This window comes from Corvus kubaryi, unplaced genomic scaffold (genome assembly GCF_017639235.1).
Source record: "Corvus kubaryi isolate FWS band 111438036 unplaced genomic scaffold, C.kubaryi_AGA036_p1.0 split1-37355, whole genome shotgun sequence".
Taxonomy (NCBI): domain Eukaryota; kingdom Metazoa; phylum Chordata; class Aves; order Passeriformes; family Corvidae; genus Corvus; species Corvus kubaryi.
Window position 1 is genome coordinate 4,544,881 of NW_024582078.1, and position 26,549 is coordinate 4,571,429.

The 26,549-nt window shown below is 43.9% G+C and overlaps 1 protein-coding gene across 1 annotated transcript; it reads left to right on the top strand.

The window, feature by feature from the left end:
- The first annotated feature begins 34 nt into the window (after window positions 1-34).
- On the top strand, window positions 35-26,302 carry LRIG2 (leucine rich repeats and immunoglobulin like domains 2). The gene is made up of 18 exons (XM_042013355.1): window positions 35-144; window positions 6,962-7,033; window positions 7,529-7,603; window positions 8,100-8,234; window positions 8,769-8,912; window positions 9,043-9,186; window positions 9,938-10,081; window positions 10,315-10,458; window positions 13,129-13,209; window positions 14,036-14,107; window positions 14,247-14,315; window positions 15,716-15,879; window positions 17,155-17,475; window positions 18,597-18,878; window positions 20,143-20,592; window positions 21,064-21,213; window positions 22,097-22,375; window positions 23,281-26,302. The coding sequence occupies exons 3-18, from the start codon at window positions 7,533-7,535 to the stop codon at window positions 23,505-23,507; spliced, it is 2,877 nt and encodes a 958-aa protein (XP_041869289.1). The 5' UTR covers window positions 35-144; window positions 6,962-7,033; window positions 7,529-7,532; the 3' UTR covers window positions 23,508-26,302.
- Window positions 26,303-26,549: the final 247 nt, after the last annotated feature.

Below are 26,549 nucleotides of genomic sequence, written 5' to 3' on the forward strand. Positions count from 1 at the left end.
GCTGTGTGCGCGGGCGGGAGCCGCCGAGCCCTGCGGCGCGCCCTGCTCGTGCCGCCGCGGCCTGCTGGACTGCAGCCGGCAGCGCCTGCCCAGCGGGCCGGGCCCGCGGAGGATCCCGCCGCTGCCCGCCGGCACCACGGGGCTGTGAGTGAGCGCGGCGGGGCTGCGGGGCCGAACGGGCGGCGGGCTGTGCGCAGGCCTCGGCTTGGCGGAGGCGGGAGATGCGGGCCCGGGGCCCGGCGGCGGGGGCGGTGCGAGGCCCTGGCTGAACGGGCGGCAGGGTTCGGGGCTCGGTGTCCTGATCTCTCTCTATATATAACTCCCTGACAGGAGGGTGCAGCCAGGTGGGGGTCGGGCTCTGCTCCCAAGTAACAAACGATAAAACAGGAAGACATCGTCTTAAGCTGCGCCAGGGAAGGTTCGACATCTGGAGGAATTTCTTCACAGCAGGGGTGATTAGACATTGGAAGGGGCTGCCTAGGGAGGTGGTGGAGTCCCAATCCCTGGAGGCGTTTAAGGAACGATTGGACGTGGCACTCGGTGCCACGGTGTGATTGACAAGGTGGTGTTTGGTCATAGGTTGGACTCAATGATCTTGGAGGCTTTTTCCAACCTAATTAATTCTGTGATTTTGTCCGCGGGGTGTTCGCACGGAGCCCGGAGCGCTGCGGGCAGAGCGGCCTCGGCAGTGGTGCCTGGCTCTCAGGGGCAGCGGCCGGGCAAAGCAGCTGCAGCGGCGCCGTGGAGAGAAGGAGGGTCTAGCCCCGAAGGCTCCGTATGCCGGGGTCCCAGGGCGTAGTTTCACGCTTGTCTTGCCCTACTCTGTGATGGCAACAAGTGAGAGGAGGGTGGAGCACAGGCAGGTTGTGGTTAGTAAGTCACTTATTAATGCCGTTCGGTCCAGGACTTAAAGCTGTTTCAAGTCAGGCTTTGGGACATTGTCTTTTAGGATTGTGCTTGGAAGTGTTCCTTCAAGCAACAGCCTCAGCCGTGTTGTGGTACTTCCTGTTGCTTCTGGTTTCGTCTGCATCCCACTACTGCTGTGCAACTCAGTGGTACTCTCCTTTTCCCTCAGTTAAACCATTGTGGACGCCCCGTGACATTTGCTGCCATTGTTTTTCTAAAGAAATCCCACAAAGCAGTTCAGAGCCACCCTTAGTCTCTGCTTCCAAGTGTTCAATACGACAATGTGCTAAACAGTGTTCACACAGGTCAAGCCTTTGTCCTTTCTTGAGTTTTGCTGTCACAGTCACTGTTGCTTTTGTCACCTTTGGCTACAGCATATTTGGGTGGAAGAGGTGCTGGGATATGAGGGAGATGAAAACTTGCTTCTCTGCACAGAGTTCTTAGTTCCTCTTGGAGTTATCAACCTTCCTAGTTGATAAAAATGACATTATTCCGGACCAAGAGAAAATTAAGCCTGTTGGGACGGTACTATAAACATACAGACCGCTGGAGTTAACTCCAGGAATTCCTTTAGCAGGACTCAAGAGTCTGATCTGCGTTCAAAACTGGACATGTCACCTTCTTGCTCCTTATGAGGTTCTGTAGTTCTCTCCTTTTTCTGCACAATCAGCAGTTGCAAATGTTTAAGAGAAAGCATGTGTTTCAGCGTAGAAATACAACAACTTGTGTGTGAAACCTTTGGTGTTTAGAGAGGTACAAAGATACTGTAACTTGTTAGGGAAGTTGTCAGTGTCTGGGAAAGGGAGTTGGCAGTTCATCAAGAGGCTAATAAGCAAAATGATATCCATGCTGTTTGCAGAGCAAGTTTTCAAGCTTCAGCAAATACTTATATCTTTGTTCAAGCTGGTAGAGGGTGTATTGAAAGCTGCTTGGCACAAGGTGCAGTGGGAAGCAGCACAGCTGGCACTGTGCTGTGTTGTGCAATCTGACATGCTGTAAACAATAATAAGGGGATCATAGACTGGTTTGGCCTGGAAGGGACCTAAAAGCTCATCTCATTCCACCCCCTGCCATGAGCAGGGACACCTTCCACTATCCCAGGTTGCTCCAAACTCTATCCAGCCTGGCCTTGGACACCTCCAGGGATGGGGCAGCCACAGCTGCTCTGGGCACCCTGTGCCAGGGCCTCAGCACCCTCACGGCCAAGAATTCCTTCCCAATATCCCATCTATCCCTGTTCTCTGGCAGTGGGAAGCCATTCCCCCTCGTTCTGTCACTCCAGGTCCTTGTCCAGAGTCCCTCTCCAACTCTCTTGTTGCCCCTTTAGGCACTGGAAGGGGCTCTAAAGTCTCCCTGGAGCCTTCTCTTCTCCAGGCTGAACACCCTCAGCTCTCCTATCCTGTCTCCAGAGCAGAGGGGCTCCAGCCCTTGGAGCATCTCTGTGACCTCCTCTGGACTTGTTCTGACAGCTCCACGTCCTCCTGATGTCAGCTTCCCCCAGGGTGGGAGGCAGCTCTGCAGGTGGGGGTCTCATTTGAGTGGGGCAGAGGAGAAGAATCCCCCCCCGCCACTGCTCACGCTGGGGGATCAGCCAGGACTTGGGGCCCGGGGGGGGGCAGTTTCAGGGCTGCAGATGCACATTGCTGTTGAGCTGCTCATCCACCAACATCCCCAAGTCCTTCCCAGAGCTGCTCTCAATCCATTCTGTGTCTATTGTGACTTTCAGGATTTTGGCACATGAAGCATGGGTGATGGTTTTTTTTCTCTAGGACTACTCTAGCAGTTCTGAGTCTAAATGAGCTTTAATGTTTACCAGCTGTTTAAAATTAATAAAAGCCTAATTTTTCTCACATGATCAAGTCCCTGATGTGCTTTTCTCTATTAGTTCTGTGATAGCATTTCAACTGTCATTGAGGACTAAAAATTTGTCCTTTTCCTAACTCTCAAATTACTTGCAGGTGGTGCTTCCAGTGTGTGTGTGTGTGTGTGTGTGTGTGCAGGTTGGTTTTATTTTCACATTTTGTTTTTCATAAAGCCAGGAGAGCAGAACTTGGTTTTTATAAGTACTCAGGTGACTGTAACTTCATTTTTCCTCTGAAGTTATGTATGTTTTGTGGCTAACCTGGTGGGTGATGAAAAGGGTTGTGAAGTTAAGGAGTTAGGAAATATTTTTTTATATGTCTGCCTCTTAACATTAGTTTCTTTAGAGCAAGGAATGCCAGCCCTGTGTGAAGGGTAGCTGTGTGTAGGGGCAGAGGGAAGGACAATGCTGGTGGTCGCTACCTCCAGTCCCATAGTAGTAAGTGTGTTTATATATCCTGGTAGTCAGAGAGACGATGAATAAAAGTAGTTCAGGTATCAGTTAATGAGTTCAGCAAGTTCCATTCGCAGTAGGTTTTTTGGGTGAGCTCGACCGGCTGTCTGCATTCTGCATCAACACCTCTACAGTGCCACTGTATGCTCAGCTTGGCTGAATTAAGATCAATCTTTATCATCCATGATCAGTTTGGTATGTGTGTTCTGTTTTATTTGCTTAAGAGATGAGTATCACTTAAGCTCAAAATGAATGTTTAGATTATGTTATATACAATACCAGATGAATCTCTCAAATACAAATTTTGCATGTTTGCTCTGTGTTCTGCACAGCTTGGGCCTCCCAGTTACAGTGCAAAGGCTGCTTAAAGGATGGGGTTCTTTGATTTTGGCTTTTCCAGAGCAAGGGAATTGCGTCTGGTTCTCCAGGATAGCAGGAATCTTAGCTGTGTGATTGAATGATCTCTAAACACAGAAAATCAGCTAGTGTATTTCATTCTGTATTTTGTGATCAGCTGCTCTCTTTGAAAAAGAAAAGCATCAGTAACAGAATGTAGATATAAATAGTGTCAGAACCAGTTTAAATATCAACTATACCAAACTTCTTGAAAGAGGACTTATTGTAGTGAAAACTGTGTTGTAGTCCAAATCTGAGTAATAACAGAAAAATACTTTCCTGTGCTTTCTGAATTAAAATCTTAATTTCTAACTTAGTAATTAGACAGTAGGCTTCTGGAGGGGATAGCTGGATGTTAATACGTCCTCATCACCCAGGCCCCATGGCTGTCAGTGTTTAAGAGGCCTTTGGACAGTGTCCTGAATAATTTCAACTTTTGGTCAGGCAGGTGGACTAGAAGGTTGTTGTAGGTCCCCTACCCAACTAAAGTATTCTATGATATTCTTCCTGAAAGCCTTAGAAAAGTCAAGTTTCAGTATTCTTTGCATATTAATCTTGCTTCCAAAATCTGTGTTAGTGCCTGCTAGCTGTGCTTGACACACAGGGTGGTCTGGCTCCGAACCCATGGCCTGGTTTCGCTCATCAGTGGAGTATCTGCACACCTTGAGGGGTGCGTTGTTATCTTCCATGTCCGCTGTCTCCTTCTGCTGTGTGTTGTGCACTGGTTCTTTGGAAACAGCGTGGCTGAGTACTTCCCGCTCTGGTTAAACCCACTGCTCCAAGATTAGACTGTTCAGCACTGGCTGGGTGCCTGCATGTTTGAAAAGTCCAGGAAAGTCTACTGCTGGGATTTGGAATCATCTGTCCCTCCACCTGACTATGCCAGGCTCCTGTGGATGCCCAGAGGTTGGGGCTGAGCTGGGTTCAGGGGAATCTGGGCAGCTGGAGAGGGTGTCTTGAGCATTCAGCCCCCTGAGGTGGGAAGCCTGCTGAGGAGCACTTGTTCATACTTGGTTGTTTTTTGTGTTTTTCCTAGCATTTAGGGCTGGCTTAATTACCACGTGCACTGAGGAAGCAGAGCTGCAGAACAGTTCTGCAACTGGCTGCAGTTGTTCTCTTGGTTCCTTTTCTTTTTGTTTCCAAACGCACTTGCTGCTCTATCCATATAATTTGCATCTTGATGTAATTAAAAGAATACCTTAGCAAATGCCTGACTTGCCGTGACACCCAGGATTTTAATAATTCAATGCTAGAATGGAATCTTTATGCTGAACCTGAGTGGAAGTTAACAACAAATAGCCTGTCAGTTGTCAGTCCTTGCTGTCACTTGGTAGGTTTTGGTCTTACAGATGAAAAATAGTCTGCCAGAGCTCAAGGAATGTTTGGACAATGCTCTCAGGCACATGGTGGAATTTTGGGGCTGACCTGTGCTGGGCCAGGAGTTGGACTCAATGATTCTTGTACGATCAAGTTTGGCCCTCGGTGTATTTGCAGTCAAGCACAGGCCCAAAGGTATTGCAAGAATAGAGGAGTGTGTGGGTGCTGTGGCTGTCCAAACCTGGTCGTCAATGGAAATATTTTTAACTATTCTCATTTACATTTTAATATTCATTTTAACAGATAAATGGTAGTTTTGGTTGCAAAGTGTGATTTTGTCTCCTGCGTCAGCATAGCTGCTGCCTGCCTGATAATATTAAAACTAACCATAATAAATACGTACCATGTTACTGCAGCAATGATGAAAGAGGATCAGTGATACAGGACCTTACCAGAGGAGCTCATAGGGAGTGGAACAGCTTTGCTGAAAATAGCTTGTTATAGCTCTTTCCTTGATGTCAGAATTGGAAATGGGGAGGGAAACGTGATGCCTTGCTGCCAGGCTGGAACAACTAGCTGGCATAGAATACCCTGAGCTAGAAGAGACCCATGAGAATCATCGAGTCTAACTCCTAGCCCTGCACAGGACACCCCGAAAATCTCACCCTATGCCCAAGAACGTTGTCCAAATGCTCCTTGAGCTCTAGCAGCCTTGGGGCCCTGACCACTCCCGTGGGGGACCTGTTCAGTGCCCAACCAGTCTCTGGGGGAAGAACCTTTTCCTGATACCCAACCTAACCCTCCTCTGACACAGCTCCAGCCGTTCCCTTGGGTCTTGTCACTGTTCCGAGAGAGCAGAGATCAGAGCTGCCCCTTGGGAGGAAGCTGCAGACCCCAGTGAGTCCTGACCTCAATCTCTTCTTCTCCAGGTTAAACAAGCCAAGTGACCTCAGCCACTCCTTGTATGGCCCCTTTAGGCCCTTCACCATCTTCATAGCTCAGACATAAGCTGTGTCCAGTTATTCCTGCACTTACCAACAGATTTCCAGCTGTGGTGAGGGCACCAGTCGCATTCTGCAAGCATAGTGGCAGTGTCAGGCCTGTTCAGGCACAACAACTCAGGCTCTTGGCGTGAGCTTTGGGTGATTCACCTCTGTGCTGGACTTGTGCCAGCAAAATGTCACACAGATGGGTTGGTTTCACCTTTTGGACTGACGTCTGCCTGTCCTGGTGTGGCTGTGACCATGTTTCCATCAGACCTGATGGTTTTTGTTCCTTCTTTGACTCATGTCATGGACTAGGGGCAGCCTGTGCTCAGAAATGGACCCATCTGTTGCATTTATGCATCAAGTCCAAGGCAGAAATAAAATACTGTGTAAAGTTACAGCAGTGGGAATAGCACCAACACCTAGTGGGAGCATTAAAGCTGGATTTAACGACTCTCGCTCATTGAAAGAGTCCAACTCCTGCATTTGATTCTTATAAGTAAAACCAACTGGTGCTAAGGCATCTATCTGTAAGATTCCCAGCCTCAGGGTTCTCTCCCCTCCAGCTTGTTTGGGAATTGTGTGTATGTTGTTCCTTTAGAATAAGCCTGCCTTGGCTAGTCAGCGTCTTCAGAAAGCTGAGAAAATGGGGATCATGCTACAGGAAGCAGTTCAATAATGGGCATTTTATAAGAAATTACTCTCACGTCCCTACAAAGTTTTTCCTTCTTGCAGTGGAGAAGTGTTGTTAATAAAGCACTGGGTTACAGGAAAAATTCTCTGGTCAGGTACAATCTTCCTTTCAAGAAGCTTTAACAAAAAGTTTTTTGATTCAAACAGAGAAATTGAACTGTTTAGGCTTTTATTGTGAGTGAGCACTAGAACAAGCTCTTTTCTTTAGTGAAGGAGCAATTGTATAATATACATAAATACAGTTTAAGACTTGAGATTGAGTAAAGCACACATGTTTTGGGTTTGTTGTTTTTGTTGTTGTTTTTTTTGTTATTCCAGGAGCTAAGTAACTTTTCTTTCTGTTCTCTAGGGATTTAAGTCATAATCATTTATTATCATCCAACTGGAGCATTGATTTGTCTGTCCATACTCTCCAAGAAGTGTAAGTTGTTTTTTATGAGGATAAATTCTAAAGATATCCTACCTAATTGTAATTAGAATGTTTCATTGCGCGTCAAGATACTTGGTCTGACTTGCAGACTATATTCAGTGTAAATTGATTAAAAATGGGTGCTCCATGTTGGCAGCGCATTTCATGTATAAAACTGTTGTGTTGGGAGCAGAAATCTTTCTCATGAAAGATCAGAAGACCAATATTTTTAAAGAGAAACAAGGTGTATTTGTTTTGCTTATAGCTGATTTTAAATGAAAGAGAAGTAATAGTATCCATGAAAATGAGAAAAGCTAGCATGTTTCACTGTTCAAATTGTTCAAATTATTAGTATTTAAGCTCTTGGGGAATCTTTTTTGTCAACTACTAAGTATTACTAATACAGTAAAATTGTCAAATGCATTGATATTAATTATTTCTTCTGTGTACAGAAGGGTTTTTCTCCTCTTTGAAGTGTCAGTAATTTTTTTTTGCCCTCTATTTAAGGAAAATGAATTACAATGAGCTAAGTGAAATTCCGTATTTTGGAGAAACAACTTCCAATATAACTCTCCTCTCATTGTAAGTAATAGCTCATCTGCCTTTTTCTTGTTTAACACATGGGAGAACCATGTTAGAGTTCTGCTATCAACTTGTAGGAAAACATCTTTTTTCTTGAACTACTGGTCATGTAAAGTGTGTCAGGGAATATGTAAGCACTCTTTAAAGAAATACAAATCAGTTAAACAATCAGGTCACCCTAGTTTACCAATAAAATCCAGTCAACCAAGGCAGGCAGCTTTGAAGGGGAGAGATTCAGTCCAGGAATGACACCTCCCACAAGGACCAGCTCATCTATACGCCTCAGAATTTGAATCTGTTTGTATCTCAAGGTGGCAAATAACTCTCGGATTTGCGGTTTTGCTTTAGGAATTAACGCATTTGGAAGCATGTGGTGTACGTCCCATTCAGGAGACTCACTAGTACTGTTGGTATACAGAATCCTGTTGCTGTTTCAGCTGTGCAACTGGAAGGATGAGACGTTGTGATAATCATATTTATTGCTGATCTTTTTCAGGGTGCACAATACCATTCCAGAAATAAATGCTGAGCAACTCCAGGTCTACCTTTCATTGGAAAATCTAGATCTTAGTTCTAATCTTATCTCAGAAATTAAAGCCTCTTCCTTTCCACGAATGCAATTGAAGTACCTGTAAGTATGAGTGATGTACCATCTCTGGGATTCCTGGCTCTACAATGATAGTGTTGGAGACCTCGTTTTCTCTTAAGTTAGTGTCTTAAAGTCAGCATTCTTACACAGCTTTGAGCTGGTAGCAGTACTTAATGGAGCTACAGATGTCCTTGAAATGAAATAGTTTTCATACCAATCTGTATTGCATTTTCCCAAATAACATGGAAAACAGCAACTGCTGTTGTCAGAGTGCAGGTGCATAAGCCATCAGGGACAGGGAATAATTTCTGCCCTGTTTGAGTAGATCACTGTGGACATTGTGTTAACCACATCTAACTGAAACATGGATGTGCAGTAAAAATCAACTCCTCCCTCTGATTCCTTTGGGAAAAAGGATTTAGCTTGGTATCCCAGAATTCACATTTCTCATGTGACTTCACAAGGGTCTTGGATTCTGTTAATCAGTGGTTGCTCTGAGGTGCTTGTGCTATTGTGTTCATCAAATTCTCTATGTTCTGAAAGGCCTCTTTCCCTCTTCCTTTCTTCCTTTCTTAGGAATCTGAGTAACAACAGAATAACTACTCTAGAAGCAGGTTGCCTTGATAACTTATCTAGCTCACTAATGGTGATAAAACTGAACAGAAATAGGATTAGTATGATTCCACCAAAGATCTTCAGGTTGCCTCACGTGCAGTTTCTGTAAGTAACAGTCTTGAAAACATCAAAACAACATTTACAGCTGAGCTGTTAATCTCAGCATGTTCTTGACCTTCACACAGTGGTGCTTGTTGCAAGGTGTCTTAATATTTGAATGTCATCTTTATAAAAGGGAACTGAAAAGGAACCGGATTAAAATAGTGGAAAGTCTTACATTCCAAGGACTGGAATCCTTAAAATCCTTGAAAATGCAGCGCAATGGGATTAGCAGACTAATGGATGGAGCATTCTTTGGCCTGGGTAATATAGAGGAATTGTGAGTATGCCTGGTTGTGGAATTTTTTTAGCAAAAAGAAAATGGCTCTGGAGAGTTGTGTCCTGTATGGCTTCCCTTACCTCAAGGCTGTGCTGAGATATTGGTGAAATCATAGGAAAAGAGCATTTTCCCATTATTTTTATGTCATGTCTGGTTACTTCAGAAGTGGAAAGATACCCTTCCCCATTCCTGGAAGTGTTCAAGGCCAAGCTGAATAGGGCTTGGAACAGCCTGGTTTAGTGGAAGGTGTCCCTGCCCATGGCAGGGAGTTGGAACTGGACGATCTTTGAGGTCCCTTCCAACACAAACCAGTCTTGTGATTCCATTATATTGGTCCTCTTTCCAGCTTCTTCCCACATGGTGATCAAGAACGTTTGCCTCTGTAGTTGCTTTTTGCTGGTTTTCATTTGCAGTCCCCATAACGTGGGGTTGTTCTTTCCTCCGTGACTTTGACAGCGTGAACACAAGGATGTGTGATGCAATTTTAGCAAAAAGCTTCTTTTTTAAAAAGTTGGTTTTGAGAATAGAAATTATAGTTTTGTTTCTCCCTGCAGCTGGTGTTGAGTTACTCAGTTCTTCATATACTTTAGTTCACTCTTTTTATTTCAATGGGGTTGAAACAATCATGCATTGTGTGTTGTCTAAGGCTTAAACTTAGTAAATAATTTTGAGATCCCCAGGGTGAAATTTTGTAAATAGGTGTTTCACTGATTATCTCTTTGGCAAATGTTTTTTCCTTCTAATTCATTAGAGAACTGGAACATAATAACTTAACAGAAGTAAACAAGGGCTGGCTGTATGGGCTGCGGACATTGCAACAACTCTATGTTAGCCAGAATGCCATCACCAGGATCAGCCCAGATGCGTGGGAATTCTGCAAAAGACTTGCTGAGCTGTAAGTCCTGGGCTGGTATTCATTGGGGATTGTTGGAATGTTGCAATTACTGATTGGCAAGAATGAATTACCGAAGGAAGTACTCCATTTCCTTGCTAGGCCCATGGTAATGCTGTGTTTTACTTACAAGTATTCTGTTAGAGAAATTGAAACACAATAGTTAATCGAGTCAGATAGTATCTTAATAAATAACCCTCCTGCTTACCTTTAAAGTGTATGTTGAATGTTTCCAGAGACTTGTCATACAATCAGCTCACTCGCCTCAAGGAATCTGCCTTCGTGGGACTTGGCTTATTGGAGAAGCTAAACCTGGGTGACAATCGCATCAGTCACATTGCCGATGGTGTCTTTAGAGGTCTGACAAATCTTCAAACCTTGTAAGTACAGAAAACTTCAAATGGACATTTCAGTTTAATGCAATTTCAGATTGAGTGGAGCTTTTGGAAGTAGAGGCAATGGATATTGCACTGTGGAAGTCTGAGATCATTGTTGGTGCTGTTCTGCCTGCAGGTGTGGTAGGGCTGATAATCTTTTGGCTTGATAAGATGACAGAATTCCAGCCCAGCTAAAACAAACCAACCACTCAATTTTAGTGGTGGTAAGAAACAGCGACTTGGTGACCTTGAGTGCTCAGATGTGTGTCCTGCCGGTTCTGAGAGATGTGGATGCCTTGTGTAAATGCCACTTGTAGAGCAAATAGCTTGAAGCTCTTTATTCCAGAGGGTTTCCTTAGGTTTGGAACCTCAGAAACCAAGGACTGAACTGTTTTGTGTTGTAGAAGGTGTGGTTTAGCCCATCCTGCTCATGTGCTGACCTCACAAACATAACAGGGGATGTCGAGTTGCTCCCTGCTGTTGAAGGCACAGCTTTGCACTTGCCAGGACCTTTCGTGGCAGATCTTGGATATTTCTGAAAAGACCCAGTCCTGTCCCAAGTAGATGTGAACAGTTGTAATTACACTAAACAACAGTACTTGAGAAGGGAGTGAAAGTTTGTAACCCCTCTGTCACCTCATTAAATAAATGCTTAAATAAGCAAACTCACCAGAGAGATTTATGTAAGCAGTCATATTCTGTTAACCTTAATGCAACCTTTTAATGAAATAATTAAACCTGATTTCTTAGACTTAGAGTACCATGAAGAAGAACAAGAGCAGATTAATTAGTAGGTTTTCCTGGGCTCTCAGGGGTGTCAACAGCGAGGGCCTGGCCCTTTGCTTTGGGGGTGGAATGGGCAGGATGGAGGATGTGGAGTGGTGATTAACAAGGCTCCAAGCATTAGTGCCCAGCCAGGCATGAGGAGCCAATTCCTCTCTCACACAATGAGGGGCTTTTCTTTTGGACTGCTCACTCGTTTTGCTGAGTGGTCTGAGTAGTGGAGTGTAAAAATACTTCAAAAAACAAGAGATCCCGTGTGGTTTTAGTTCCATTGTTGGTTGTGTGCTGGTTGTTTGGCGCTACGGCTGTGGTGTAAATATTTCTGTATGTTCAGCTCCTGCCACTCTGCAGTGTAGGAGAATAAACTGTAAAACTGTACACTAACTGCAAGTTAGGATTACAGATGTATCTAAAAATAGCACTGAAGTTTGGAAGTTTTACATATTACCACATCATTTACTTCATGATACTGTGAGCAGTTTGGCATTTATATTCTCCAGCACTCACAGTCTAACATTCTGAAGCAGACCTTGAGATAATTCTAGAAATGTATTTTAAATCACAAGAATTAGCAACTTGGAAATAAATTTGGCATATTATTCATCTAGTCATTATTAGTTCAGCTCCATGTTGGGTACCTTAGCTCGAATAATTTTCGAACAGGAAAAGATTTGATGTGAACAAGTTTCAAGGCCATATTTGTTTAGACCTTGTGATGCGTGAAATATGAAATTCTTTTATTTTTGTCCTAAACTTGGAAGTGTATAAATACAAATTGTGGAAGTGACAGCTGTGTATGGTTTTAACAAGACTTCTATATTTCAAAGTAAGAAAAATAAGAAAACAGTGTGTTGCCAGTGATGGTATCCTGGAGGTTGATCCCGGTCTCTTCCACGATGGTGTTCTACACAGTTTGCAGTCTCACATACGGGAAAGTAGATGCTTCATTTTTCCCTCATTAGCACAGGGAAAGAAGTGTTTATATGAGTGATATATACAGTTGCCTGTGTAGGCAGCTAGTTTTATGTCAGTTGACTCATTTGGAAGCTTTGTCTAGCTTCTAGTTGCATAGAATATCTGGTAGAGCACAGTGCAGACTATATATATATATATTACATATATATATATATATATATAAAATATATATATATTTCCTTTAAACACACTCCTCTTTGTGCATGGTGGTATCAACACAGATGCTCTTGCCTCAGTCCATGCCATTCAGGCTAAAAATGCAAGTTAATTTATTTCATCTTCTCTCTAAAAAGCGTTTAATCCTCTCCAAGCTGTATTGCTCTGTTGCTTTTGCTTTTTGGACCTCTCTTCTCCATGAGAGGTAGAAGTGCTGTGCTGAGGTCAGTCAGAAATCCCATTAGCTGATAACGAGATTTGTGAGCAGAATATCAACTTCATTTTGAAAATCCACCATGGTGCGCCTGGCAGGCCTGTGCTGTAACCTGGGTGTAATCCCTTAATATGCTAATGCTGGTATAAGCCTGTTACTCATGAAGATTAATGCTGCTGGTGTATTGGTTAATTCCCTTACATGAACCAACTTGCTTCAGGAGCCTCTCCCAGCTCCTGGCAAATAGTCCATCACATGACAAGTGCTGGTCAGACCGGGGCTTTCCGTAAATGCCACATCAAGAAGTTGTGCTGCAGAATTTGTTTGTGGTTCTGGCTGCAGCACTTACCATGAACAGTTTTCCCTGTTGCACTTCTGAAGTAAGAAATTCATCTCCTGACAAGCTTAGTTTTCTAAAAGATTTGAGACCTTCCAGGTGATGCTGTGCTAGAGCCCCATACCTGGCCTGTCTTCCTCAGCTCACCACTAGCCCTGGTCACAGTGATGTTCCAAGGCTTCTTTCTAAGAAATGTCTTCTCCTGCAGGGACTTGCGGAACAATGAGATCTCCTGGGCCATAGAAGATGCAAATGAAGCTTTTGTGGGACTCAGCAGGCTGGATAAACTGTATGTATAACTAACTAGGGGAATGACAGCACTTCCCAGGCATGCAGAGAGGGAGAGTACAAAATATTAAGTAATTGTAAATCAATGACATGAGGCAGAAAGCCTTTCTCACAGTGTTGCCACTTGTGTGCCACAACCTCTTGATATAGTCCTGGGTTCCTTGTTCAGGAGCATCGGATGTAGCACTGGATTTCCTTACAGCACCAAATTGATGAGATTAAGCATAAATATTTGACTGCATTTATAATTGAATACCTCACTCCCTCTGTGTGATGATTGTCACTTTTTGTGCTTCTTTGGTTTGGGTGAGAGTTACTGCGTATCAAAAAAACAGCCCCAAAACACAAAGTATTTTTGAGCAAATTTGAAACACTATTACATTAACAAACTTTTCAATACTTAGACTGTGCACTTTCCATCCAGTGCCACGTGCTTTGTAGGCAGCTCCATCCTGTGTAGTCACAAATGTTGCTTATAACAAATGGCCTGGTGTGAGGGTGCAGTCCGGGAACTTGTGTGGTGGTAGCAGGTTGGTCTTAGGAAGTTACTGCTTCACTCCCAAGTTCTACTTAGTGCTGTTTCATCCTCCTGACTTAAGTTATCTTCTGACACATTTCTAGCCCAAATCTCTAAGTTGAAAATAGAAAAGAAACCCTGTTCTCTGAAAAATTATTTGAGCCTTTAAGCTAAGAAAAGTAGTATTTAATCCTTTATCTCAGCTAGAATTAGAAAAAAAATGTAGTTAAGCATCATAGGGAACTTCTTTTGGGTCTTGTTTGTGAACTCATATTGACATTCAGACTGGTTTCTGGGCCTTTGTTTTCAGAATCTTGCAAGGAAACCAAATTAAGTCAATTACCAAAAAAGCATTCTCTGGTCTTGAAGGACTTGAACATCTGTAAGTATTTTAATTTGTAAAACTCCTAATTATTTGCCAACTTCAGTCTTGTGTTCTCTGTCATATTTTCAAGAATTTAACTGAAGGCAGCATATGAAATCACACTGACTCGTTATTGTGCTCTTTGCTTAACTTACAGAGATTTAAGCAACAATGCAATAATGTCCATCCAAGAAAATGCCTTTGCTCAGGCTCAGCTGAAGGAGCTGTAAGTTCATGACAATTATTTAGAGATTCTTTACAAGCCCTGCCTTGGAAAGAATCCTTCAGCCATTGTAGGGTTGGTTGAAGTTGTCTGAAGTGTGTCTGCTTTCATTATGAAATATTTGCAGCAATGCTGGTAAATTATCAACTCAAAGTTGGTGGCAGTATATTTAGATTTAAGGTTTGATAAAATCTTCACCTGCATTTCCTTAGTTGCAATTAGTAGGAGTTAATTTTTTTCTTGCCATACAATTAAGCTTTTCCTATCCTATGATTTTGCAGCAAGCTCAGCACTGCATGTAGGCAGTGAACAAAAGAATTCGTCAGGAACCTCTCAGGGGGATTAGCAAACCCTGTGTTTTTTCTTCCTGTTTTTGCGGGCTAGGGAAAGGTTTTAAAATTCACAGCTAGACAAGAGTTTTTATGTGCTCAGTAGATGTTTAAGCCGATAGGGTCTCTTGTAGTCTTCAGACATCTGAAGTAGTAAAATGTGAAATGACCTTCACACCCAAGACTAATTCTACTGTAATGCAGTCCTTTCTGTGAGATAAAGTCTCTGACTGTTGTGTAATCCGGTCTAAAACTGCTATTCCATTAATTAACCTTGGCCAGATGAACTTAGTCTGCGAGATCTGCCAGTGTGAGGAGACAATTTCAGATGTTAAAGACTTCTGTTGCCTTCTCTGATGTATTTTAAAAGTGATGAGTCATTGATATGTACAGGCAAAAAGCAGGATGGAATCCTGGCTTGTTTGGGACCTCTCTTCTCCCATTACTGGAGTCCTCTTAGAACAGATCAGTTCTTGTTAAATGCTGGAGTGTCTCAAGTCAGTCATACACATACATAATATTTAGGAGACTTTGAAAGCAGGTGGTAGGAAAGAAGAGACCCATCATTGTTTCCTGTTGGTAGTTTTTCTGTGGAGCAGAGAAAATGAGCTGCAGTTGATACCTGTATGAAACAAATCACTTTTGGCCTTAAATATTTATCAGCTGGCATTAAAATGAGAATTGAGGCCTCTGCTCATTTCGTAATGGCAGGTGTGTTTAGTTTGAAACATGGAGCTGGTCTGCAGTGTTATGTTCCTTTTAATTGCTTTAAAGAGGGATGAGATAATTGTAAAGACAGGCTTAGTGGTTTTGGGATGGTTTTTTTAGAAGTTGAAACTCTACGTTTATATTCTCCAGGATTAAAATGAAATGCAAGATTTTAATGCTGACATAGAGGGACCGATTCTAGCATAAGTAGCTAAGATTTTGTAATAACTACCCATATGTGTAAAACAGTACTGTAAATCTGCTGTTTCTGTATGTATATGCTTTAAGTTGCTTTGCTACGTGAAATCACACGTACACATGTGAAATAAACTTCACTCACCCTTTTGTTTTGCCCTGTTTCTGCAGAGCGTTGAACACAAGCAGTTTGCTTTGCGATTGCCAGTTGAAATGGCTGCCCCAGTGGCTCAGTGAGAGCCATTTACTGCAGGCTGTAAATGTCACCTGTGCTCACCCTGAGTGGTTGGCAGGACAAAGCCTTCTCAGTGTGGACCCCGATGACTTTGTCTGTGGTTTGTATTTTTAATGACTTTTGATACAAAAACACAGTAACACAAGTCTTGTAGCTGAAATCAAGCTGTAATGCTGGGGAGGTACTTGGTCCTGGCCGTGGTGCCCGTGTGTGCCCATGTACATCACTGAGTCTGCTCTGAGTTTGGGGTTTAGTTCTGCATCTCTTCGCTCTGTTTTGTGGTGCTTGAGCACTGAAGTTAACCCAAGGGAGTAGTGTGGTTGAGACCGCATTGGTTTTTATATTTAGCTTACTGTTAAAAATGGATTATGCTTCCATTCTCCCTGCTTATGTCTACCTTTAGCTTTGCGAGGTCTGTTTTGACACTTCCTTCCTGGTTCCTGCCCATACCAGCAGAATATTGTAGAATCATAAAATGGTTTGGGTTGGAAGGGACTTTAAAGATCATTCAGTTCCACCCCCTGCCATAGACAGGGACACCTTCCACAAGACCAGGTTGCTCCAAGCCCTGTGCAACCTGGCCATGAGCTCTTCCAGGGATGGGGCAGCCACAGCTTTGCTGGGCAAAAATTAGAGTAGTTCAAGCTCGGGCACATTTTCTGGTGCTCCATATCTGTGATGTTTATGGTGGTCTCAAACTCTGCCCAGAGCCTGGGTGAAGTCTGTGGCAGGCCTGGAATTAGTCTGATGTTCCCTTTTCCTGGTGAGCAGTCTTATAACAGTTATTTGTTTATATGCAATTCTTTCATTGCTTTGGTGGCAAAGGCTACAATAATTATCATGTAGGTGCAAGCACCCACTTCTCCACTCCAGTCCCACCATGGTGGCGTGTGACAGAGCTCTGTGTGTGTCTATGACAGTGTCTTTGCTGAAGTAATGGATATGGAAGTCACTTCCATTGAGTGGGATGAGATGGTGAACTGCCAGCTCTTTATGCTTTGTACTTGTAGAACTTGAAGGCTCTTCAGGATATTTAAACTATCTGAAAGTAAGTTTCAGTCCTTCATAAAATGGCCTGGCTCTTCAGCTGAGCAGGACTTTTGAGTGTGATCTAAATATAGCAAGTTTCAGACAGTTGGACAAAAGGCAGGGCTGCTCAGCACTGCACTTCCACACTGATTGTTTTCAATGCTGATTCTTCTGCCTCTTTCACAGCTTGATTTCCAGCTCAAAACAACTGAACTTGTGCACCTCAAGCAGGACATCTGTTCCCAAAGTTTTGGTTTTGCTTACATTGTGTTTTGAGTGAGTTTTCTTGCAATATTAGTTCAACTTTAAGACATAAAGTAGCTAATCTTGGTGCTTTTCTTTTCAGATAATTTCCCCAAACCGCAGATCAGAGTCCACCCAGAGACCACAGTAGCCCTGCGAGGCACAAACGTGACCCTGATGTGCACTGCTGTGAGCAGCAGTGATTCACCCATGGCCACAGCCTGGCGCAAAGACAGCGAGGTCCTCTATGATGCAGAGGTTGAGAATTTTGTCAGGTACCAGCAGCAAAGTGGGGAGGTGCTGGAATACACCACTGTCCTGCACCTCTTCAATGTGAATTTCACTGATGAAGGGAAATACCAGTGCATTGTCACCAATTACTTTGGCTCCAATTATTCCAACAAAGCCAAGCTGACTGTCAATGGTAAGTGACAATGGTAAAAAAGGAGAAGCACTCTGAACATAAAACTTCATTTAAGTAGCTACAAGTTTGTTTTTCACTAAAGCTGGGCCAAAATAGTCTTGCAGATCTCAATGGGATTTAGAAGTATCACACACATTATAAAGCTGGAAAGAAGTGATTTTTCTTCTTCTTTGTTTTTGTTTGGGCTTTTTTGTTTTTGGTTTTTTTTGTGGATGAAAAGCCTCTATTCACTTTTTGAAAGTGGTTTCAAAGTGGCAGTTATCTCCCATGCTTTAGTAGAATACAATTAGTTGTTCATCTAGTTAATTGGAGGTGGAATTCTTTAAACTAAAAGCTCCCTCTACTGTCTCCTCAGAACTCAGCACCTTTCCCACATGTTTGTAAAACTGGGGAAGACTCATCTGAAAATAAGTGGCAAAAACTCTGAGAAGTCAAAAGCGAAGTCCTTTTTTTATTTTTAGCCATCCTTGTTCCATTTATTTTGAGGGAAGGGGAGGTACAAAGACAATATTCATATCAGTCAGCAGACCACTCATCCCCACAGTACCTCAGAGCAGAGGTGATGAGGTGGAAGCTTACCTTCCCTGTTTGCAAGAAAGAAAAACATGGCAAAAACTTTTCCCTCTATTCTTCCTGCGAGAAATCATCTTCTTCACATCATTTTAGAGGAACTTAATGGCTTTAAACTGAAATAGAGTAGGTTCATATTGGATATTAGGAAGAAATTTCTCCCTGTGAGGGTGGCGAGACCCTGGCACAGGGTGCCCAGAGAAGCTGTGGCTGCCCCATCCCTGGAAGTGTTCCGTGCCAGGTTGGACGGGGCTTGGAGCAACCTGGGATAGTGGAAGGTGTCCCTGCCCATGGGCATGTATTGTCTTTAGTGTCCCTTCCAACCCAAAGCATTCCGTGATTCTATGAACACTGTACATACTGTATTTAAATTTTGGAAGAAAGGCTCTTAGAAATAATCACTGAAAAATTACGCAGTTCTTCAGAAGAATCTGCCCCCCTCTCTTACGGAGTGTTTCAGATATGTTTTCGAATTTTCTCTCTGCTGTGGAGCTTTTGCAGCATTTTACCTGATACTGAAAATGCTGAATCTATGTCCCCCTTTCATCCAGAGCTCCCATCTTTCCTGAAAACCCCCATGGATCTCACTATCCGCACCGGGGCAATGGCCCGGCTGGAGTGTGCTGCTGAGGGCCACCCCCCTCCACAGATCTCCTGGCAGAAAGATGGTGGCACAGACTTCCCTGCTGCAAGAGAGAGGAGGATGCACGTCATGCCTGAGGACGATGTGTTCTTCATTGCAAATGTGAAGATGGAAGACATGGGGATCTACAGCTGCATGGCCCAGAACATTGCAGGGGGACTCTCGGCCAATGCTACCCTGACTGTGCTGGGTGAGTGTGACTGGCCTTTGCTGGCAGATGGATCCCTGCACATCTGCAGTGGAAGTGTAGCTTAGCTGTAAGTAACAAGTTGAAATTGTGGAGAACGAAGTTAAAATGCAAAGAGCAGCACTTGGTGTGATGTTTACACAGTGAAGCTTTAGAAGCTGAGTTGCAGAGCTGCCCGTTGGAGTTAGTGTGATCTTTGCAGGGAGCTGAGGGGCATATCTCAGTCCAGCAGTGTAGATTAGGCAAGGAATTTGTGTTGCCTTAGAGCAAATTTTGTCACAGGTAACAAACTTGCCACCAAGAAGACCAGTGGGATCTTGGAATGCACGAGGAAGAGCATTGCCAGCAGGTCAGGGAGGTGATCCTGCCCCTCTGCTCAGCCCTAGTGAGGCACATCTGGAGTGCTGTGTCCTGTTCTGGGCTCCTCAGGACAAGAGGGCCCAGAGTTCCTGGAGCAAGCCCAGCAGAGGCTATGGAGATCATGAAGGAACTGGAGCATCACTCTTACAAGGAAATGGTGAATGGTTGGACTTGATAATCTTAGAGGCCTTTTCCAACCTAAATGATTTCATGATTCTATGAAAGGCTGAGGGAACTGGGGCTGTTCATCCCCGAGAAAAGACGGCTTTGAGAGGGGCCCTTATCAATGTCTGTCCATGCCTGCAGGGAGGGGTCAGAGGATGGACCTGGCTGTGCTTGGTGATGCTCAGCAATGGGACAAGAAGCCATGGGCAGAAACTGATGCACAGCAAGTTCTGCATGAATGTGAGGAAGAACTTCCTTACCATGTGGGAGCAGACTGCCCAGAGAGGAGGGTGTGGAGTCTCCCTCACTGGAGATGTTCCAGAACAGTCTGGATGCAATCCTGTCCCATGTGCCCTGGGATGACCCTGCTTGAGCAGGGAGGTGGGACCAGATGACCCACTATGGTCCCTTGCAAGCTGACCCATCCTGTGAACTGTGCTGAGTAATAATGGAAGGTCAGTTCCTTCCAGAGTGCAGCATTTTTTGAAGACACTGACTTTTAACATTATGGCCAAATTTAGAATTGGACTGGCACAGATTTCCCAAAGGAACTGCGCCTGCCCCATCCCTGGAAGTGCTCGAGGCACTTGGATGGGGCTTGGAGCAACCTGGTCTAGTGGAAGGTGTCCCCGTCTATGGCAGGGGATGGGACAGGATGATCTTAAAGGTCCCTTCCAACCCAAATGATTATAGGATTCCATGATTCTTTGAAGTTATCTTACAATTTCACTTTTTGTCCCAGAAACTCCTTCCTTCATGAGGCCCCTGGAGGACAGGACAGTGACCCGAGGTGAAACTGCTGTCCTGCAGTGCATAGCTGGTGGCAGTCCTGCCCCTCGCCTCAACTGGACCAAGGATGATGGTCCCTTGACAGTCACCGAGCGGCATTTCTTCGCTGCAGCAAATCAGCTCCTCATCATAGTGGATGCAGGACTGGAGGATGCTGGGAAGTACACTTGCATCATGTCCAACACGCTGGGCACTGAGCGTGGCCATATTTACCTAAATGTCCTGGCTTCCCCCAACTGTGATTCTTCCCAGAGTGCCATTGTCCATGAGGAGGACGGCTGGACAACAGTAGGGATCGTGATTATCGTTGTTGTGTGTTGTGTGGTGGGAACGTCCTTGGTGTGGGTTATTGTCATCTACCACATGAGGAGGAGGAATGAAGATTACAGCATCACTAACACAGGTTAAGTGTAAAATCAACAGTCTCTGGTCCTGTTTTTATTTCAAAACACTTGAAATTTCTGGATTTCATTACAAATCGATACAAAAGAACTGAAGATTTCCTTCCAAAATCCCTTCAGGGATTTGCTCAAATTCCTCCATTGCAGAGGTTCTTTTAAATGCCAGAAGTGTGCTGATTCTATTCCTTATACACTAGATTTGCCCTACATTGAGGGAAAACAGTAAAGTTCAGAAGTAAATATTTGAATAAACTTAGAAATATTTTCAGGGTCTGGAATAATAGCTGTAAATTTTCTTTCTGGCCCTGTCAACTTTGAACTGGCCAGCCAGATTCGTAATTACTGAGGTAGAAAAAAGATACCTACATGTGAATTGAAATTCTGGATGTTCTTGTTAATGTGGGGAATAGTGCTGGTAATACCTTGAAATCTTCACACTGTTTAACGTTGCCAATGTTAATTCTGCCTTGCAGAGGAGATGAACCTACCTGCTGACATTCCCAGCTACCTGTCCTCCCAAGGGACACTGTCTGATCCCCAGGAAGGCTACAGTAACTTGGAGGCAGGGAGCCATCAGCAGCTGATGCCTCCAGCTGGCAGCTACGTGCACAAAGGCACAGATGGTAAGCAAAGCCCTCAGGTGTGTTACCAGTGCCTCAGCAGGATGCCAATGCACAGTCTCATCCTCACAGCTAAAGTGTCAAGATAGATCTTTATCCTGTTTCTTTCCTTTGGTATCTCAAGAGCCCAGGCAGAAGAGGTGGAAATAGATTTTGCTTGGAAGATGACTAGCTGTGCCTCCTGTCCTTGGTATAAAAGTCCTGCTTCTGCCAGACATCTAGCTAGCATGTTACAAGCATAACTAAGGGGTCTGCACTATTTCCCTACCTTGTTTGGACAATTTTCTGGTTTCTCGTGTCACTGAGCTTACAGAGATGCTTTCTTTGCCATCAAAATGCTGAGGACTCATCACTCATTATATAGCCTGGCTTGAAAATTGATCCTCAGTGTAAGTTTTTCACACCTATCCATGACCCCTCCAGTCCAGTCCCACTGCATTAGAGTCTGTCTCAGGAAGGGATTGAGAAGCAGCTCATCTCAGTGACCAGTTTATCATCAGCTCTGATGTGTGTGAGCATGCAGGGACAAGTCAAGTCCAAGATGGATGTGGGCAGGTATCCGGGTTTAATCCCAAGGCTGTTTCAGCCTGGTGCCCAAGCTGGCTGGACCTGCATAGAGCTCTTTTGCCCATGAAATAGGGGAACATGTCCATGGTTCCCCTGGTCAGCTTCAGAAAGGCACTGCTGTGGAGAATTTGGGTGGGGGGAGTCTGGGGGGTTTCTCATGTGACCTCTCAAGCCGAGTACTCTGTTACTCCCTTAACTGTAAAAAGACCCTTCAATTTGTGCTGCTGTAATAAATGATCATACCAGGACATAAAGCCTATGGAAATCTGGCATCCTCATCCTTTTTGAGAGTATTTTATTTTTCTGTTGTGTTCATCAGGTGTTGCAGCACCATTAGTGATCTGCTCAGATTGTTATGACAATGCCAACATCTACTCCCGGACCCGAGAGTACTGTCCCTATGCCCTCATCACTGAGGAGGACCCCCTGGATCAGACACTCCCGAATCTCATGGTGCAGATGCCCAAGGAAACGTACACAGCACGCACCCAGAAGGAAAGCAGTGCTCTGGATAATCTCTTAGCAGACAGAGACATGCCTGTCTTCCTTACCAGCCATGACAAAAAAAGTGATAAGAAAATCTCCCAGCAGATTATTGGTGAGTGTCCACTTTTCCTTTTGTTGCTTTGTATTCCCTGATAAGTTTGACTTTCGTTGTGCTGCCCTTCACTATTGACACACAGCTAATCCTTCAAGTGCCAGTAGTTTGTGGAGTAACTCGCGTTTATTAACCACTTGTTCTCCAAATACCCATGTTGCATCAGCAAACAACAGCTTTCATCCAGTACCTGAGATTGAAGAGGGTGATGTTAAAAAGATGGAATTTCTTAATTTGCAGGTTTAAGTTTGTAGAATGTGAGCCTTTGCTTATACTGCAAGGGCATGTGTTAACCGAAAGTTGGAGCTTCACATAAGAAATTCAAATAGCCTTTCTGTTTGAGCTGGCCTGAAGTTCAAAGAACTCCCTAAATTGGTTATTTTTCTGTTGACTTTCTTCCAGATCACCTTTTTAAAAATTCACTCTGAAGCTCTGTGTGTTTCTGGTTACTGTAAGAGATTGCTGGAAATGGAGAGCATCCAGTAAAATATACTCTCAAAAACAGAGAAAATCATCTTGGAACAATTGTTACTGCCGAGTCACAGAGCTCAAATCTATTTAAAATCCGAGTGTGACTGATCTCTGCTCTCTGTGAGCAGTGACAGTACCCAAGGGAACAGCTGGAGCTGTGTCAGGGGAAGTTTGGATTGGGTATCAGGAAAAGGTTCTTCCTCCAGAGGGTGGTCGGACACTGAACAGGCTCCTCAGGGAATGGTTATGACCCCAAGGCTGCCAGAGCTCGAAAGGTGTTTGGACAACGCTCTCAGGCACAGGGTGGAATTTGTTGAGGTGTCTGTGCAGGGCTGGGAGTTGTACTCGATGATCCTTGAGGGTCCCTTCCAAGTTAGGATATTCCTTGATTCTATCAACTTTCTCCCGTTCATCTTCTAATTTTTATCCCTCAGAGCCCTTCCAGGTTCCTCTGTGGGGAGGCAGCAAAGACCTGGCTTGCTCTCACCCGCAGTTCCTGCACCATCCATTGGCCCATGAGGCCCCGCAGCGGCTCCGGGGCGACGGTGTCACCAACAGTGACCGGGACCAGGCATCGCCCAGACCGTGCCACAGGCTACGGGAGCAGAATTTTGATTTTAACAGGACACGGAACATTCATGACCACAGTGAAACCACATAAAACACTCACAGAGCCTTGAAAGCAAATCCGGATTGACTGACTGTATTTACTACCTCAGGACTAACCCTAAGGCCAAAGATGCTCGTGTCTGTGTCTGCAGTTACTGAACAGTCAGACTCTCTTGGAGGAGGTGACACATGCCCTTTCTTCTGCGATTTCTTCATTGGAAAATGGGAATGTGCACCAGAGAACACGTGGATAATTAGTGCCATCTACAAAAATAGCATTAAAACGTGGATTGTGTGATGCTGGAAGCAGCCTTTGTGGTGGTGCATGCTTTGGAAAGCTCTCAAGAACGTGTGTAGCTATTTCACAGTGCTTTGTCTGCTTGGGAACAAACCATCAGGGCCTCCTCATGGAATTCCCCAGGAACTGTAAGCATAAAACTCTTGGCCAGCTTTTTCTTCCTTAGACTGTTGGCAGGTGTCTGTTACCAGTGTAAGTTTGGGGCTTGTTTTCTTCAATGAATAATGGACTCTAGTTGTAAATAAACTCACATTTATAAATATTTTGTATACCCTAAGCATATAAACGTGTTGGCTGCAATGTAAATTATTTTTTATTATGCCAAAGTATGAATCATACTGTTAGTCTTGACAGCTGTGTATTAAGCCATATGGGGAGCTTGGGGGGACCGAAAGCTTGTTTGTGAGGGAATAGAGCTGTCTTTGTTTTGAAAAGAAGTGCATTTACTTATGTGGTAGAACTGTGATACTGATGAATTTCATTGTTGCCTACAACTGTGTGCCTGGCTGCAAGCTGATCCATTTCATGACATTAGCAGAATTTCAAGGTTTATCTAAGCTTTTCTCTTTTAAAAACCCCTTAATATTGTGTATGTTGAGAGGGTTTCCATATTTTTCCTAGCTGACAGTTAAGTGAACTTTTAAAAAGAATGTTGTGATGAAAAGCATGAGGTAAATTGGGAGAGCACTTGAAAAATACTTATTTCTTCTGCATAGCCAAAGTCATGCGGAGTTTAAAACATTGCTCCTTTTCTGTTGTAAAATGTCAGGCTAAATTGTTGAACTAATAGTTCCCTTAAATCTTAGTGTGGCCAAAATGTTTAAATATTTGACAGGTGGGAAATTAGGCAACGCAGGGAACCCCTCACTACTGAAAAATCTTGCTGAGACAGAGGAAGTTCCAGTGAGATGTGCCTGACAAAATGAGGAAGAACAATGACATTATGAAGACTCCCTGAAAAATTCTTTCTTTTGGGAAAATGCCCCTTTTTGTAGAAGGTGTTAAAAGACTCCTCAGGGATGGGTTTTCAGCAGGTACATTGTGCTCTGTGGTCATGCCCTCAGAGTGAGGTGCTTCCTTCGTGGTCACTGCTGCCTGCTTTGGAGCTGTAGGATTTGTACCCAAATAAAACCATCTGTGTGGTATTTTTGTAACAACTGAGACCCCTTTTTGGCCCAGCTCTGTGGTAGGTATGTGAGAATTCCCATTGATCCATTCCTGGACTGAAGGGTTTGTGACTCAAGTGACAGGTGTAGTTGTGCAGAATCACAGCTGAATTTAGAAACTCCGGTGAAGTATTTGAGTAAATGAGTGGGGAAACACTGGGCATAATGATGCTTTTCCCACAGCTCTTTGGACAGGAATAATAGTCAATTCTTTGCAAATGAGCAAGTATTTTCAAGGGCTCTTCCCATGCTCTCAAAGCCAGTGTGGCTGCTTTGGTAGCCAGCAGCTTTAGTGAGAAGGGGATCCAATTGACCTTACCTTTGGGTAAAATAGAGAGAAACACAGGTGTGTAAATTTTTGGATTCTGACAGGTGAAATGCTTTAATACAATTAAAAAAAAAAAAAAAAGAATCTTAAGTTAACTTCTTTCTGGTTTTATTTCCTTCAGGCTTTTCCTTCCCAGACAGCATTTAAGGCACAGTGCTTATTCTGGATCCGAAGTGATCCCTGCTGCAGGGACCCAGCACTGTCAGTTTAAATCCAGATGAGAAAGGTCATGTCATGAAACTATGACAGCAGCAAAGCCTTATCCTTTTGGGTTGCTCTCTCAGCTGGTCACTCAGGCTACTGGGACAGGGTGCTGCAGGCATGTGCAATTCCCAGGAGTGAGAGAACAGCATCCCTGCTGCTGGCAAATGCTTGTTTCTTTTTCTTTCGTTCCCCTTTCTCTTTGGAGGAGCTGAGCTCACACAGATCTGTCATAGTGCAGCTGGCAGTGTCCAGACCCTGGGAGTACTTGGGGTACGACTCCCTGGAACAAGGGAATTCCCGTTAAGTCAGTGAGACCTGCTTGGCCTGGACCAGGGCTTTAAAATCACTGCTGTCTGCACCAGGACTGTGCTGGCTGTCAGAGAATACAGCTAAAGCTGCTCCAATTTCTGTGAGAGAGTGGCCTATAAAAGTTGCCATCCTGAATTAAGACATTTACATCCTTCCATAAGCATTTAAAGTCCATAAGCTGGTTGTAAATAGCTGATGCTTGTAAGTAGATGACAATTTGCTGCACTGTGGAAAAACTTCTTTGGTAGACTTGGAGGAAAAAAAATCATGTGTGTTGTCTTTCCCCTTTGCAGAGGGGACAGAGTGGCCTTTCTTTTTTCCGTAAAAACAAGCCATTTCCTCAATCAATGCCAAAGCACTACCGGTACAGGAACTGAGGGTTCAGAAGGCAGCAAGAGCAAAGCTGCTTCTCTTCCCTCTTGCTATTTCCTAGTGTCTATTTATATTTTTTTCACATCAGAATGTATATTTTGTATAGCGTATGTAATATATGTTTGTCTATTGTAACATACGTCAAATCAATAAAATGCTGTACACATTGAGCATTCAGTGTAACTCTGTTAGTTTGCAAATTGAATAATTATATTTTGTCCTATGATATTTAATTTTCATGGGGTTAAAAATAGAGTAAACTTTGCTAACTGGACATGATCCTGGGACTCTGAGATTTGGACAAGGTGATCTCCAGAGGGTGATTCCATCTCAACCATTCTCTGATTTTGTGATTCTCATTTCAGTTTTCCTGCAGGAAGTACTTGTACCCTTTTTGGAAAATGGGGGAGGGACAGT